This window comes from Microcaecilia unicolor, chromosome 5 (genome assembly GCF_901765095.1).
Source record: "Microcaecilia unicolor chromosome 5, aMicUni1.1, whole genome shotgun sequence".
NCBI classification, from domain to species: domain Eukaryota; kingdom Metazoa; phylum Chordata; class Amphibia; order Gymnophiona; family Siphonopidae; genus Microcaecilia; species Microcaecilia unicolor.
This window is the reverse complement of record NC_044035.1, coordinates 183,469,831-183,487,629: the sequence shown is the minus strand read 5'-3', so window position 1 is coordinate 183,487,629 and position 17,799 is coordinate 183,469,831. Positions and strand designations below refer to the sequence as shown.

Below are 17,799 nucleotides of genomic sequence, written 5' to 3'. Positions count from 1 at the left end.
AAACCAGACTAGGCAGAAGTGCAACAAAGCACCAACAAACCAGGGACCTTAGACGATGCAAAGGCAAACACAGAAGTTTCCAGGTGATTAATAAAGCCCATCAGCTGCTGAAGTTGAGCTGCAGGAATCTCAAGGCAGCTACGAGTGCTGTTCAGGCACAAACAAGAGAAGCAAGTCTGGCAGCCCGGAAGATCCGGACCGGACTGGGCTGAAGTCTGGAACCGGTGACAGTTCATAGCAGTCACCGGTTCTGGCCACCAGAGGGCGAGGCGAGCACAGACAAGGAAACAGTCACCATCGTGACACTTGTTAATGAGAGAATTAAGTTTAAAATGGTTTATGTAATTTTTGAAATTTATATGGGTCCACTTCAGAACTATTGATTAAACTTACTTCAGTCATTATTGGACATACTCTGTGTCTCTGAGATCAATTGATTTTATGCCCACCTTTTTATAAAATGCCAGTTTTTTTGAAAATAGTGAATTCTATATTTTCAGTATTGGGAGTATCATTGTGGAATTCTCGTCCTTCTCATATTAGCACTGAATATAACTACACTACCTTTAGAAAGAAGGTGAAAACCTTTTTTATTTCCTAAAATTGTTAATGACTAGTAGGATTTTTTTTTTTGTTATTTTTGTACTTTATTATCTACTTTGTACACCGCATTGAACCCCGAATTGGGGATACTAGCATTTAGTATTTGATGATGGCTTGCTCATCTTCAGCACTCACTAAAATATATAGGCAACAAATCAATTCCCCAACCTTTAATTCTGCTGCTCACATTCACTGTGGCTGTGGGAATGTTCCAGAAATTGAATTTACAAACTGTAAAGAAAATTGAACAGCCAAAGGGCAACAATGGAAGGTTTTAGAATGATAATGCTTTCTTATGTCTTTGCAATTAGAGCATTATTCCCTTTTCTTACAGGACTTCATGTTTTATTATTAAATCACAATAACCTTTCCTGAAATCCATCAAATATTGATATGATTGATTTGCAGGTGTACTAAAGGACTTTCTGGAACAAGTCATGTTCTTGAACTATGATGAGAAGCCAGACTACGAGGGTCTCAAGAAGATTCTTGCACAGTCACCAGACAACATTCAGTCTTTTGTCTACAGCCCACTGGATCTTAAGGTATTACTTAGGGTAAAATGCTCTGCTACTGCTGTGCCCCTCTTCATCTTTTTCAGCCATTACACCATTGGGACTACACTGTCTGCTGGGGTTATGCATTTACTGTAGATGCATCATTAAGCAAAGAGGTTCGTTCCTTGTCTCCACAGGTAGACAGCAACATGACATTCAGCCTATCCTTGAGTGTCAACCTATTCTAGGGATAAAATGAAATGGAAAATTCTCTTTCCTGCTCACCACCCAATTTTATTCCTTTTTTTCCTGCACCTTATATCTCTGCCAAGGGTGATTCTTCAACCTCTTTCCCACCAGACGAAGCAAGTGTAAGGACTATTTCTAGGATCCATCCAAGAATGCCAGGCTAGGCACTGCTCTACTTCCCACTACATCACATATTTTTTCATTTACTCATAACAATTAAATTTCATTGTTTGTCAGGGTAATAAATAGAAATAAAACTAAACTAAAAATGATACTTGTTTTATTGGACTAACTTTATAAAATGTTTGACCAGCTTTCGAAGGCAGTAAAAGATGACAAATCAAACATATAAATGGCGAGTGACCGTACTCACTCACAAATGCGCAGTAGAGACTTCCCTTTCTGCCCTGCCCCCGCTTCAATACGTGATGATGGGGGCGGGACAGAGAGGGAAGTCTCTACTGGCATGCTGCAGACGTCGGAACCGCTCCCTTTCCCCCGGAGTCACCGCCGCCCCTCCATCTGGCCCGAGCACTGTGAACTTACATCAGCACGCAGCAGCAGGCACATCAGCAAAGCTGCCGTCAGGCTTCCTTCTCTGCCTTTGTCCCGCCCTCGCCGACGTTACGTCACACGAGGCGGGACACAGGCAGAGAAGGAAGCCCGCCCCGACGGCAGCTTTGCTGATGTGCCTGCTGCTGCGTGCTGATGTAAGTTTACAGTGCTGCTCGGGCCAGGTGGAGGGGCGGCGGCGACTCCGGGGGGGGGGGGGCTCGGACCCCCCCCCCCCATTCCAAAAGTAGCCCGTTTTCACGGGCTCAACGGCTAGTATCAATATAACAAGTAAAACATAAAAGCATTCCAGTGACAAGTCTCAGGGGAAAGGTAGGGGTGGGAAGGGAAGGTGTGTCAGGCTCGCCCAGAGGAGATGTGAGCTCTTGTGCCCAATGGAGGAGGATTCCTCACCGAGCTGTCGGCCAACCCCGAGTTCCCCCTGTGTCCCCCTCCGTTCCCCACGGGTTGAGTCCCCAGGTGCGGGAAGCAAACAGCAGAGAGAACTGAGTCCAGAACAAAGTCCACGGGGCACGGCCAAGCAACGGGCAGAAGCAGGACCAGGAGCCAACAGAGGTCAGTATTGGGCAGCAAGCAGTGGCAGATCCAGGAATAGGCAAAGGTCAATACCAGGCAGCAAACAGTAGCAGATCCAGGAACAGGCAAAGGTCAATACCAGGCAGCAAATAGTAGCAGATCCAGAAGCACTGCAACTACCCAGGAAACAGAGTAGAAGCTGAAGCATGGGAGGACTGGAGGCAGGGCTTTAAATAGGACAGGAATTAGACCCAAACATGCACAGCTGTCTTCAAGATGGCTGCCCCCACCAGAGACGTCCTCAAGCCCAAATATGGACTTCCTTCCTGAGGCTGCCTAGCTCCAAGATGGCTGCCCCATCCTAAGACGCCCACCTCTGAGATGGCCGCTCTATCCTGGAGATGCCCACATCCAAGATGGCCGCCATCTCCTCAGATACCCATACCTGCGCAAGCAGGGAACATGACAGTATTCTCCCCTAATGCCTCCCCCTCCACCCTGGGCTTGGTTTAGAGGGGTATCAATCATGGAAGTTCCGTAGCAAGCTGGGGGCATGAAGCTGATTCACTGGTTCCCATGAGTTATCCTCATGCCCTTAGTGTTTCAATGCCAATAGATAGTACAGTCGTCCCCATTTAAACTTTGAATCCAGTATTTCTTGTACTTCATACTCAGGTTCTGAGGAGACCTCCGGGATTGGCCCCACCCTGGGTTTGGGGTGCCACTTGGAGGATACCAATGGCTTGAGTAACGATACATGGAACGCATTATGTATCTTGAAGTGTGGAGGCAATCGTAGTCTGTAAGTAACAGCCCCTATCCGCTCAGTAATGGCAAATGGTCCAATGAATCTGGGAACGAATTTAAAAGAAGGCAGTCTGAGATATTTGGTATTGAGCCATACCCGTTGTCCTGGCCGGAGTAGTGGTGCAGAGCGCCTCTTCTGATCTGCAAATCGTAGATATATCTCCGTGGCTTGTTGGAGGTGTGACTGTACTTTATCCCAAACTCTCCGGAGGTCAGTTAAGGTCCTTTGCAGTTGAGGTGGAGCAGTGGTTGAAACATCTCCGGCCACCTGTGGCATGGGGAGAGGCAATCGTGGGTGCCATCCATAGGCCGCGAAAAACGGAGAGGTGTGAGAAGCCGAGTGAAGGCTATTATTATAAGTGAATTCTGCCCATGGTAATAACGAGGCCCCAGTCATCCTGCCGAATATTTACATGCATCCGCAGGTACAGTTTCAGCGTCTGATTAACCCGCTCCACCATACCATTGGTTGCGGGATGGTATGCTGATGAGAAGTGGTTCGTGATTCCAAAGCTTGTACATAAGGCCTTCGGTCACTGGGGCCCTCGGTCACTGATGATACTTATTGGTAACCCGTGGAGGCGGAAAATATGGAGGATAAACTGCTGGGCTAGAGCTGCCGCTGATGGAAGCCCCTTTAGGGGAATGAAGTGTGCCATACGTGAGAATTGGCCAATCGCCACCCAAATGCAGCTTACATGGAGCAATGGAGTGTTAAGTGACTTGCCCAGAGTCACAAGGAGCTGCCTGTGCCTGAAGTGGGAATTGAACTCAGTTCCTCAGTTCCCCAGGACCAAAGTCCACCACCCTAACCACTAGGCCACTCCTCGAAGGCCAGTTTAAGGGCCAATAGCTCTCGATCTCCGACCGTATGGTTCTGTTCCACTGCAGTAAATTTTTAGAAAAAAAGAAACAAGGGTGTCGCTTCCCTGCATCTGAAGTCTGTGATAGGATAGCTCCAGCTCCTAAGGCCGAAGCGTCCACCTCCAGAATGAATGGCCGCTGGGTATCCAGACTGTGAAGAACCAGGGCAGATAAGAAAGCCTTTTTTAAGCTTTCAAAGGCTTCAATAGCTTGTGGGGTCCAATCCCTCACATTGGTTCCCTTCTTCGTCAAGGCCGTAAGGGGAGCTGCCACTACTGAATATTGATGGATAAATTGTCTATAATAGTTGGCGAAGCCCAAGAACCTTTGTATCGCCCGTAAGCCCTGCGGGCGCGGCCAATCTTGAATAGCCCGGACTTTCCCGGGATCCATCCGCAACCCAGTAGCTGAGATAATGTTTCCCAAAAAAGGAATACTTTGTTGATGGAATTCACACTTCTCAAGTTTGGCAAATAGGCAATTCTCTTGTAGCCTTTGAAGTACCACCCGCACATGCTTTATGTGTTCTTGGGGTGATTTTGAAAAAAACCAGGATATCGTCCAGATAGACAATTACTGAGGAGTATAGCAAATCTTGAAAGATGGAGTTGACGAAGTCCTGGAAGACAGCTGGGGCGTTACACAGGCCAAAAGGCATGACTAAATATTCAAAGTGCCCCTCATGAGTGTTAAACACCGTCTTCCATTCATCCCATGGCCGGATACGCACTAAGTTATAAGCACCTCTCAGGTCCAACTTGGAGAAAATGGTGGCCCCTTGAAGACGATCAAAGAGCTCTGGAATAAGGGGTAAGGGATACCTGTTTTTAATCGTGATGGCATTTAACCCTCGATAATCAATACATGGACGTAAAGAGCCGTCCTTCTTGGACACAAAAAAAAAAATCCCATGCCAGCGGGCGAGGAGGAAGGCCGGATGAATCCTTTTTCAAATTCTCCTGGACGTACTGGCGCATAGCATCAGACTCCCCACGGGACAGAGTATACAATCGCCCCCGAGGGGGCATCTGTCCAGGCACAAGATCAATCGCACAATCAAAAGGACGATGAGGAGGAAGAACATCCGCTTCCCGGGCATCAAACACGTCCCGGTACGTCTGATACTCCGTGGGAAGTTGGGGACTGCAAGCTTTCATACCTCCCGTTGCCACCCTCACGTTACCACCAGATGAGACCCTGAGTTTAAAGCAGGTCTCCTGACACCGAGGGCTCCAACTAGCCACATCGCCGGTCGTCCAGTTAATCTGAGGCATGTGCTGGCGTAGCCAGGGCATGCCCAGGATTACCAAGTGGATAGCTTGAGGAAGCACGTACAATTGGATCGCCTCTTCATGACTCACCCAACCCTCATTTGTAAAGGTTTGGTGATCTGTGTGATAGTGTGAGGCAAGGCCATCCCCTGCACAGAGGTTATCTGCAGTGGCGATCCACAGGGCATACAAGGATTACCTAACTCCGTCAGGAGTCTGGTGGCGATAAAATTACCTCCAGCTCCAGAATCTATTAGAGCCGAGGTGGATAATGTGAAATCCTGATATTGCAAGGTCAATGGAACAATAACCAATCTTTCATGTACTGGGGATACTTGTTCAGGCTTAGCGAATACATGACCCAGGGCCACCCGCCTCAGTGGTCCTGGGTCTGGTCGTTTCCCAACTTGCAAGGACAGTAAGCCACCATATGGCCATTCTCTCCGCAGTAGAAGCAGAGTCGATTCCTTCTGCGAAAAGCTCGCTCCTTCTTGGAGAGGCGTGATCAGCCCATTACCATTACTTCTTCGGAACTCTCCGCCGCAGGCCCCAGTGCCCTCTGGGGCGAATGGCGGGACTGTGATCCCGAGGTGGAACGTGGTCCTGGACGCTGATTAGCCCGTTCCCGGGCTCTCTCCTGAAACTGGACATCCACTCGGGTACATAGGGAGATCACGGCATCCAATGATGCCGGTACCTCTCATCCGGCTAACTCGTCTTTAATGCAGCTGTTTAATCCCTGCTAGAATATGGCAGTCAAGGCCTCTTGGTTACAGCCAAGTTCCGCAGCTAGAGTCCGGAAGCGAATAGCGTATACCCCCACCGAGTCTGTACCCTGCTGCACTCGTAACAGCCCCCCCAGCAGTGGAAGACGGTCTTCTGGGAATGTCGGACACTATCCGGAACTGGCGTAGGAACTCGTTGAAATTAGTTAACAGAGGATCTCTCTGTTCCCAAAGAGGGGTGGCCCACGCCAGGGCTGATCCAGACAAGAGAGTCATTATATATGTGATTTTGACTTGGTCAGATGGAAAGGCCCGGGGCTGCATTTCAAATAGCATGCTACATTGGTTGATAAAACCGCGGCAGGCAGAAGGTATGCCATCAAAGCGTGGTAGGTCCGGCAGCCGGAGTCCCAAGGGAGATCCCACTGGCTCCGAGGGGCTAGGAGCAACCTGGCGGGCCGCCTGCATCGTCTCAATTTGGGAGCAGACATTCTGCAGCGCCGTGGACAGTTGGTTCAACTGATCTTGCTGCTGTTGTACTATTCGGGTCAATTCGTCAATCTCGGACTTGTCCGACGAGCTCATGGCTTCGGCTTTCTGTCAGGCTCGCCCAGAGGAGATGTGAGCTCTTGTGCCCGATGGAGGAGGATTTCTCACCGAGCTGTCAGCCAACCCCGAGTTCCCCCTGTGTCCCCCTCCGTTCCCCAGGGGTTGAGCCCCCAGGTGCAGGAAGCAAACAGCAGAGAACTGAGTCCAGAACAAAGTCCACGGGGCACGGCCAAGCAACGGGCAGAAGCAGGACCAGAATAGGGTTACCATTTGTCCGGATTTCCCCGGACATGTCCTCTTTTTGAGGGCATGTCCGGGGCGTCCGGCGGATTTTGCCCGCGCCCACGTTTGTCCGGATTTCTGGACAAACGCGGGTGCGGGCAGGCGCGTGCGTGCGGTGGGCGTGTGGGCGGGCGATCGGCGCCGTGGGTCTGGTCTCCCATCCCCTCCCCTTCCTTACCATGTTCCCTGGTGGTCTAGTGACGTCTTCGGGGCAGGAAAGAGCCCCCTCTTTCCTGCCCGGAGCGCTGCCTCCCCTGTCTATCATCCTTCTCGGTCTGGCTGGGGATTCAAAATGGCCGCCGAGAGTTGAACTCGCGAGGCCGCTTCAACTCTCGGTGGCTATTTTGAATCCCCAGCCAGACCGAGGAGGATGCAGCAGGCAAGGGCAGGCAGCGCTCCGGGCAGGAAAGAGGGGGCTCTTTCCTGCCCCGAAGAGAAGACGCTACTAGACCACCAGGGCTAGATAGTAAGTGTGGGGGGGGGGGGGGTATGTGACGGGGGGAGGGGGACTAAGTGACGTTGAGGACCTGAAGGGGGAGGGGCATGAGGCGGGCGGGGTAGGGGGCATGACATGTGTCCTCTTTTTCAGAGGACACAAAATGGTAACCCTAGACCAGGAGCCAACAGACGACATTAAGAACTGCTCTCGCTATGGAGCATGCGTGGAGGGGCATTTTAGAAAGAAACATCCAAGTTGGGATTTGGACGTCTTTGGAAAACGTCCAAATTCGGAGTGGGGGGGAACTGTATTTTCGAAAAAAGATGGAAGTCCATCTTTCGTTTTGAAAATACCAAGGACATCCTTGGATTTGGACATCCTTAGACATGGACGTCTTTGACTTTCGGCGATTTTCGAAACCAGTGACGTCCATGTCTAAAACGTCCAAATGCAAGCCATTTGGATGTGGGAGGAGCCAACATTTGTAGTGCAGTGGTCCCCCTGACATGCCAGGATAGCAGTGGGGCACCCTAGGGGGCACTGCAGTGGACTTCATAAATTTTTCTCTGGTACATAACTCCCTTACTGTGTGTGCTGAGCCCCCCAAAACCCACTACCCTCAACTGTGCCCTTACGGGTGAAGGGGGGCACCTAGATGTGGGTACAGTGGGTTTGTGGTGGGTTTTGGAGGGCTCACTGTTTCCTCCACAAACGTAGCAGGTAGGGGGGGGTATGGGCCTGAGTCCACCTGTCTGAAGTGCACTGCACCCACTAAAATTGCTCCAGAGACCTGCATGCGCTGACATGGACCTGAGTATGACATCTGAGGCTGGCACGAAATATTTTTAAAGATGTTTTTTGAGGGTGGGAGGGGGTTAGTGACCACTTGGGGAGTAACAGGAGGTCATCCCCGATTCCCTCCGGTGGTCATCTGGTCATTTCGGACACCTTTTTGTTCCTTATTCATAAAAAAAAACACGTTCGGGTGAAAACATCCAAGTTACGTCCCTGCTTTTTTCGATTATGGCTCAAAGACACCCAAGTCCTGCCTTCACCACTCCTCCGGCACGCCCCCTTGAAATTTGGGCGTCCTTGCGACGGGCTTCAGTTGTCCATGTTTTGATTTATGTCGGAATATGGACGTCCATCTCTTTCAAAAATGAGCCTGTTCATCTCATCAGGACACTGCTTCTCATGCGGATCCTCCAAGGCTGCTTCTACACTCCCTGAACAATGGGATCTCTCAAGGGAAAATTCATTTCTTGCTTCTGCACATGATTTGGCACTTCAGGGGAAATTTTCAGTATCAGGAAGACTGCTCAAGGGGATCCCTCAAAACTCAGAACTGCAATCATCGTGTTTTTCAGTGTCTTCTCAGAGGGTGTGCTGTTGGTAGCTCAAGCTTCTGTTTTTGCAGGAGAGGGCCCAAGCTCTATTAGAACCTCAACTCCAGAGATTACTGAGGCCATGGGAGGGGATTTTCTGTTTTTTGCTGACTTTGTAGTGCTGCTTCTTCAGGTTTACATGTTGAGATCAGGTCCTTACTGAGCAGAGTTCCCCTTGAGTTTTCTGCTGCCAAACAGTTGAGCTAGGAATATGGGGACACATGGGGCTTGGAGTCCTTACACTCTTCAGTACCCTCAGAACAGGCACATCCATTAGCCTCAAGGTCATCTCTCCTCAGAGACCACCTGGAGGAGGATGAGATCCTAGTAGAGAATGATGGTGATCTTTTTGTGCTAAGAATGCTTCACAAGGAAGAGCTTGCTAAGTCCTTTGAAGTATTAAGTATTTCTTCTCTCTAATGTCAGGTGACCTCAAATCCAGGGGATTCCATTATAGATGGTGTTCAGAAGCCTTCAAGGGCTTTTCCCATCCATGAAGCCATTCAAGCTCTTGTTTCTGCTGAATGGGAGACCCCTGAGGCAGGAAGCAGGGTGGCACAAGCCATAGACAAGCTTTACTGATTCTCCCTGAAGAAAAAGAAAAGTTTAAACAGCCTAGAGTGGGTGCCTTGGTGATATTTGTTAAAGAAAAGTGCCATTTCAGTTGAGGGAAGCACAGCACTTAAAGATCTTGAGGACTATAAGGTAAAAGCAGCTCTTAAGCAAGGCTTTGATGTGACATCATTGGGGTTTCCAGCCTCAGTCTGTGGTCCTTATATAGCCAGGGCCTGCTTTCAGTGGGTCCAATAAGAGGGGTATTCTGGTCAGGTGCTTCAGTATACTGTAGTCAGGCTGGAGGTGGGTTTGGCTTATTTGACCAGTGCTGTCTGATGTAATCAGAACCCTTTCACATAGTATAGCATTCTCATTATCAGCTAGATGTGTGTTATGGTTAAGGAACTGGTCTGTGGACACAGCCTCTTAGGCTTGCCTTAGCAAGCTTTCCTTTAAGGGCAGTTTGTTGTTTGGGGAGTCACTGGAAAAACTGCTGAAGGATTTAGGGGAACTCATTCTCAGAAATTTCAGAGGACAAGCCAAAACCATCAACTTGTTTTCCATCTGGTAGACCTCAGTTTAGGGACACTGAGCAGTATAGACCAGGGTGTTGGGCTATTTTCAGAGAAACTGATACCAATCAAGACCATCTTTCTTTCATGGGGGATAAAAAAGGCGGATTTTGGACCATCTTGCTTGTCCAATGCACCTCATGAAATAGTGTGCACTAAACAGAATAGCAGTGCTTAAAACAAAATGAAAATGACCAAAACAAAAATGCACATCCCTATTGTTTCTTTTGCTATTGTATTCTTTCATGCAAATTGCTGCTTGTCACTGCAGCTTCAAACCTGTTTTTTTTTTTCTGTGCCCTTGAATTCGTAACCTAAATTTTTGCCATCATTTCATTTGATTTTGCCTCAACAATTCTCACTATGGCACCCAAGCAGACTAATGGTTTTGAGATATAACAACCCCATTTTATTTCTATATTCCAAAAACAGGACAGGGTAGTTTAGAGCAATAAACACAGTAACACAGACAGTCCCACGCAAGTCCATACTGTAATAATTTGGAGTATACAACATAGTAGATGTTGGCAGCCTTAAGAAGTACAAAAGTCATTCCACTGCTCTTCTGAGCTGAAGTGATCCATACTTATTTCAGTCCTTATTTTTGGATCCTTCACATATAATCCGCTCCTTTTTGAAGTCCATCACTATCGAGGACGTAGCTATCATTGAGCAAGCCAGCAAAAAGGCCAGGCCCTCCCATCCCAGGGTCTAGTATCTCTCCCTCCTGCCCCTGCTGTGCCTTCAGGTAGCTCTCTACTCCCTTCCTTTTCCCCTCCCCCCCCCCCCCCCAATTGATCATCCAACTTTTGCATACGTTGTTGGCAGTGTCAACCATTGAAGCAGGCCACTGCTGACCAGCTCCAGAAGTGTTCCCTGTGCCATGTCTCACCTCTTTAATGCAATTTCCCAATCCCACAGAGGTGGGATGCTGCACAGAGAACACTGATGGGGCCAGCCTGCAGTAGCCTGCCTCAATGGCTAATGCTGCCGACAACGTACCCAAAAGTTGGAGGACTGGTGGGGGAGGGGAGGAGAAAAGGAATAATGTTACCAAACCATTTGGGGGGGGGGGAGGTATCCATCTGTTCTAAAGAGGGTGGAAGGAGGAGTAAGGGAATAGAGTTCTCCAAGGACAAGCAGGCCAGGGTACAATGGAGCAACGTTAGTATAAGGTGGTTGGGAGGCAATATTATGTAACCGTGTATAAATGGAGCATTTCTAACAGGAACAACAATAAAATAGCATCAAAGACCAAGTATGAAAACTTTTATTTACAGTACTGTATGTATTGACAGAGATGAAATACAGTATTTCTGCAACAGTCATTAAAACAATAAAATAAAAGAACTGCATAATACAGTATTATAAAGTCTGAGTTGAAGACTAAAGTAAATGTGTTTTTTAAAGTCAGTAATCTTTAGCTGTTTTAGGTTAGCAATAATGTTTTTTACTCGCAAAATCTGTCATTCGCCTTAAGTGCATGGTTTCCAAAGGTTCTGCCCCTTGTTCCTCCATGAATCTGATAACTTTATCAAGAGTAGCAATTATTGCTTCAACAGGTGAAATATTCATAGTTAGCACTAGTGGCGTAGGTATGTGGGGCCACAATAGCCTGGTCCCCAACCCCCGCCAGCTGAAGCCTTGTCCAGCACCGATCTTTGGCACCACCGCGTTGCCTGCCCTGTTCTTTCTTCCCCCTCATGTTTTGCAAGCTCCTTTTAGTGAAATTGAGAGTTTCACTAAAAGGAGCTTACAGGACGTGAGGGGGGAGAGAGAGCAGGGCAGGCAACGCAGCGGCGCTGGAGAAGGCTTCATCTGGCGGGGGTTGGGGACCCCCACCAGCCAAGGTATTTGCTGCAGCAGTGGGTGGGGAGGGAGCGGGGGAGCGGCAGCAGGGCAGCAGACCAAAATTGCCCCCCCCACCTCGGTTCTGGCCCCCTCCCAACATGATGTCTGGCTACGCTCCTGGTTAGCACATCATCATTGTTGTCATTGTCACTGGTGGTGTTCTCTAGGATATCATGCTATGGTTGAAGAACCTGTATAATGTCCTCCTCTGACATGAATTCCTTATTAGGAACACCTGCATCATTATTTTCATCCCATTCTAACCCAGTGTTTTTAATGAAGTCACATAGTTTACCTTCATTTCCAAGCCAATTTCTGAGTGTTGATTCAGAAATCTTGAGGTCCTTCAGAATTTTAGTTTGTGACTCTCCTTTGTGTACTCTGTCCACAGCCGATACTGTTTCTTTGACTGAGAAGCAGCGCTGTCGCCTGTTTCCATCCATCTCAAGTTAAAAAAAATGCAGAATTAGGCAGAAATACATCTCACCTCTGTCACACTTGAACCAGAAAAGAAGTTCATTCTTGCTACTGCCAGGTCATTTCCGGTACAGCCTACCGTGTATTATCGAGTACCACACATTAATGATTTTGGAAGGCAGGTTATCACACGCATTAATGGTACGCATATAGTCGGTGATCCACTGTATTCTCACATGTGGGTGACGTCATTCAACAGAGCCCGGTACAGATGCTGCCTAGCGCATAAAGCTTTAGTAGTGTCCCACTGCGCATGCGTTGGTTCCTTCCCACCCAAAGGTTGAGTGTGGATCCCTCAGTTTTTTTTTTTCCTATGGAGCTGAGAGGGCACTTTTTCGTGGTCATCTCCTCACACTGTGTTCCTGTTTTCACTTTCGTGAGTGCCTTCCTATTCAGATAATTATTTTTTTTTTGTTTTTATTTTTTCCTAGTAGTTCTTAGTTTTTTTAGCATTTTTTTTGTTTCCTCTATTTTTCATGGGTGGCTGCACTATTAGGCTGCAGCCCCAACCTCAGTTTGAATGCTGACCCCTTTTTTGTTCAAGATTGAAGAGTTTAATTTAGCTGCAATTCTTTTTCCAATGTCCATGAAGACCCCCAGTGACTTCAAGCGGTGCACCAAATGTCGCTGCATTATTTCACTCTTGGACCCGCACAACTGGTGCATTGGGTACCTTGGGCCAGATTATGACTCCTCTCTATTAATAATTTTTATTGATTTTATGCACTTTAACAGATATAATTTACTGTCAAGCTAAACACAGCCATAAAGTCAACTAGACAGTTATTACAAAGATATCCTTATTCTCCCACATATACCCCAATAATTTGGCTTCCTTGGACCTCAAAACTTGAAACAAAGGGGGGGGGGGGGGCAGGAATTAGTGAAGTACATACAAAATTCAAAATAATTATCAAAAGAATTTTGGTGCCGTTATTTCTCGGCTTTTCTTTTAACTCTAACGCTGTTCTGCTTCTAGAAAGGTCTTAAGCTGATCAGGTATATAAAAAACATATTTATCTGGTTTAACCTTATGAGACATTTACATGGGTAAGCCAGGAGGAAGGATCCCCCTAATTCCACTACTTTTGACCTCACAGAGAGAAACATTTTTCTTTGTTCCTGAGTTGATTTAGTCACATCAGGTTAAAGCCAAATTTTTTGGCCAACAAAAATACAGTTAGTTGATTTAAAATACAGTCTCATTATTGCATTCAAGTCCTGTTGAAACACAAATGAGGCTATCAACGTCCCTCTTTCAGTTACTTCTTCCATAGATTGTTCCAAGATACCTGTGATATTTTGTAAATCATTTGATTTTTCTCCTTCTGCCTTTTTCATTGTACTAGGTATATAATAAATCTTATTTAATGGAGGAACCACTTCTTGTGGAAAATTCAGATTTTCTTTCAAAAATCTAACAAACATGTCATTTGGGGATATTCCCATCAATCTAGGAAAATTCAATACACGTAAATTTAATCTTCTATTGAAGTTCTCCATTTGTTCTATCTTCCTTCTAATATCTAAATTATCTTTAATCACAGCCACTTTGAAATCTGCTGTCTGTTTAGTCTCTTTCTGTAAAGCCCCAATTTTAGAAGAAAAATCTTGTCTGACCGTATCAAGGGAGTCCTTCACTTCCTTCACATGTAGATTTAAAGATTTCACCTCTTCTGAGGACCGTTTCAAGGTTTTCTCTATATCTAATAACTTCAGCCAGATCCTTTCCAGGTTCACCTCCGTGACTCGTCCTGCAACCTCTGCTGTTCCAGCACTGTCTGCTTCCCCTATGGACCTCTCCAATTTGCCCCTTCCGGGCTCCAAAGTAGACCCCGCACGACTTGCGTTTGTTGCAGAGCACGGAGGAGCTATCGAGCTTGGTGGGAAAAGTGATGTTTCTAGATCCAGCGGGGGGGCTGCTTCACCGGCGCCTCCCGTCAAGGATTCCGCTCCACCTCCCCGAGAGAGAGCGGGGAAGAAGCGCTCCAGACCCTGTCCTGCCAGAGTGGACGTTCCCGAAGGTAAGGGACCCCCCTCGGAGCGTCCCTTTACGCTTTGTGTGCAGCATTCAAGTTTAGGAATTTCGTTTTTAGAAGGAGAAGGTCGGAGCTCGCTTCAAGCACAACCGCTCACAGCGCCATCTTGACACGCCCCCCATGACTGCTCTCTATATGTTCATTGTCTTAATATGCAGGCTAGAACGCAGAGAGTGCAACTGGCTCAACAGGAACGACTTTTTGGCTATTTGAATGCCGGACCATCGTCTTCGGCACTGAAAGCATCAACTTCCCTGACTATTTCAAGACCAGTAAACACTGGGAGTGCACTGGCATAGTTTGGGTTTCAACCTGCCTTGTCATTGGGCGCTGTTAGTAGACCCCGGGACCGGTCAGCATCGAACCTGACACCATGGAGACGCTCAGATTTGGTGGTGTCCTCTTCGGCATTGGGGGATCAGACTCTATGCATCGGGGGGAAGCCCAAGAAGCATAAGCATCGGTCTTCCTCGATGTACGGTGCCAGGAGCACCAGAGCATTGGACTCTTTGATACCTGAGAAGCACTGGCATTGAAAGGAGCAGTCTCCTTCCTTGAAAGAGGTGCCGGTGTTCCAGTCATCGAGGGGCCAGGTCCCCATCACCATTTTGGCACAGATGACTTCACAGGCTGTCTCCGCCCCACCTCCCATGCATTTGTCAATGAGCGATTCCAGAGTATGTTCTGAGAAAGAGAAGAACAGTTTATCAAATTTGGATAAATAAATAAGAGTGTAAAAGGGGGTTACAAGGAAACAGAGGGACAGCACTTTGACTGCCCGCCACCAGTTAAACTCAGATATTCAATGCGAGGCCATTTTCAGCAACCAGCATTGAATATTGGGGAGGGGGGGGTTTGGCCACTAAATACTTCCGTTTACTAAGCCACACTAGTGGCTGCCGTTTGGCAATGCCAGCACAGCCCATTCAAAGTCAATAGGCTGTGTCGTAGCCACTAGCACGGCTTAGTAAACAGGGGGGTTAACCAGTTAAGCCGATACTCAGCAGCTGACCGGTTAAGTTATAGTAGTTAAGAATAGGACTGCTATTTATGTGATCCGATTTAACCTCTAATCTTACCTTATCTGGTCTGGCGTTGGATATCTGCACCTAACCGGATAAGTCGTGCGACATAGGTGGTTTAGCAGTAGGTGCTAAACGTGAATATTCAGCAGGAGATAACCAGTTAGCCACAAAAATGTGATTTAGCCAGTCAGCGGACTTGAGTGGAGGAGTAACCTAGTGGTTAGTGCAGTGGATTTTGATCCTGGGGAACTGAGTTTGATTTTCACTGCTGCTCCTTGTGACTCTGGGCAAGTCACTTAACCCTCCATTGCCCATGGTACAAAATAAATACCTGAATATATGTAAACTGCTTTGAATGTAGTTGCAAAAACCTCAGAAAGGCGGTATATCAAGTCCCATTTCCCTTTCTCTTTCCCTTTCTGACCAGTTAAATAGTGCTGAATATTGGAGGGAATGATTCTAACTAAAAGATTAATGATATAAATTGGATTTCATAAAACATCCCTCCATAGACAGCCTAGTTCATTATTTGAAGATGGCTAAGCTGCATTAGAGAAACACTATAAAGTTGTCTCACTCATTTTATATATTTATTTGGTATTTGATATACTACCATTCAAAATTAATAACAGTAGCATGGCTGTTCTACTTCTCCTCATGATCTCTTTATGGTGTGGTTTGTAAATTGTAAATAACTGAAGAAAAAGTGTAGTACATATTTTAAAACTGAATTGACTGTTCTTGTTTTGTTTTTACATTTTCTTTCAGGTTTGACATCACAGGTTTTAAAGACTGAACAAAATGAATGTTTACTGTTTGGGGGAAAAGGGCAACTACTCACTGGATCATTTTGTGAGCTGCTTTTAATCATCTGTTTTACATTTCTGTTTTTATGAAAGCTACTTTTTATAGGAAACTTTTACTGTGACTTTAAAGCCTGCTTGTTGAGCCAGCACTTTGTGAACTAGAAATAATGTGAAATCGCTTCTGCAGTCAGTGGGAGTGAGCATTGTTTTAGAGGAGTAAGAGTTAGGTGTACTCCTGGCGGGTGTAGGATACAACAGAGAAGACTGCAATGCAGAATAAATGACAAGATTTGATGTGACCTGGCATCAGTTTTAAAATAAAGGTTTGTTGACATTACCTTACTCAGGTGACATTATAGGTGATTGGTTTGAAGGGTTGCCTATATGCAGCACAGCAGGATACCAGATTGCTTTATACTTGCAACATTTCATTCCTTCTGGTGTCACTCCAGCATTCTGAAATTTTGTCCCTGCTTTCTAACTTACAAAGCTGGGGTTCTCAACCCGGAACAAATCTAGCTAGTCAGGTTTTCAGGGTACCCACAATGAATATGCATGAGAGAGATTTTCATACAGTGGAGGTAGTGCTTGCAGATTTATCTCATGTACATTCATTGTGGCTATCCTGAAAACTTCACTCATCCCTGAAAACTGGTTTGAGAAACCCCTACACTAGAAGGAAACCCTTGGGATGAGAGCTATAATTGTGAACTGAATAGATTGAAATTAATGGTTTTGTAGTCTTTCAACAAATTTCATATGTCAAATTATGTTTGATTGTTGGTTTTTTTGTATGTAATTATGTTATTTCAACTGCATTGATTCTGATTCAAGTTTGTTGGTGAGGGGAAGGTTTGTACTGATGTTTTCTGGTAAAGTACACACATGCTAAACTGATTCATTGCCGTCAAAGCCTATATGAATTTTATATATTAATATCTTAAATAAAAAGAATATGCAAGAAATAGTTGTTATACTGATGCAAGAAATAGTTGTTATACTGATGCAAGTCAGCTTGTGTGAAGTGGTTATTATGTTGAGTTAATATATGCTCTATTTCTGAATACACATAGCAGTCATTTTATAAAGATTTTTCCACACGTTAAAAACGCAAAAAAGAGCATTAATAAAATTGTTTGACTTCATATACATGTAAACAGTAAGTTTGTTAAGCATGCACTTTTAAGCCATCTGTGTGTAGGCATTTCTAGGGATGTAGCTATGGTCGCGCAGAATGGAGGCAGAGTCACAATGTTGATACATATGAGGGTACACATGTAGAGTATACACACATTTATACTTTTTTGGAACAGGTGAAAATTCATGTGTGGTCTCTTGCATTCTGCAGGAGCTGGTTATGGGAGCCTATTTTATAAAGGCACATAAGCTCCTACTTTGCCTTTAGAAAATAAAAACTAGGGATTATGTTAGTCATGAAAAGTATTTAAACAGTCTTAACAATACTCTTAACCCATATATTAATTTTAAATTGCTTTCAACCAAGTGTGCTTTATAGATGTAACAACATATCCTGGCACTTACTGTAATATTTATTATTTGTTATATTTGTATCCCACACTTCCCCACTAAAAGCAGGCTCAATGTCCATGCTGTCTTTCATATAAATTATTATTATTATTATTATTATTATTAATTACATTTGTACCCCGCAGTTTCCCACACATAGCAGGTTCAATGCGGCTTACATAGTAAA

General features: G+C 46.0%; 1 protein-coding gene across 1 annotated transcript in view; it reads left to right on the top strand.

The window, feature by feature from the left end:
- The window catches only part of VRK3 (VRK serine/threonine kinase 3), a 321,038-nt gene extending 303,808 nt beyond the window's left edge, over positions 1–17,230 (top strand). Inside the window, 2 exon segments of the mRNA XM_030203653.1 lie at positions 1,012–1,160; positions 16,048–17,230. Of these exon segments, the coding sequence (XP_030059513.1) occupies positions 1,012–1,160; positions 16,048–16,053 (155 nt within the window). The 3' untranslated portion in view covers positions 16,054–17,230.
- Positions 17,231–17,799: the final 569 nt, after the last annotated feature.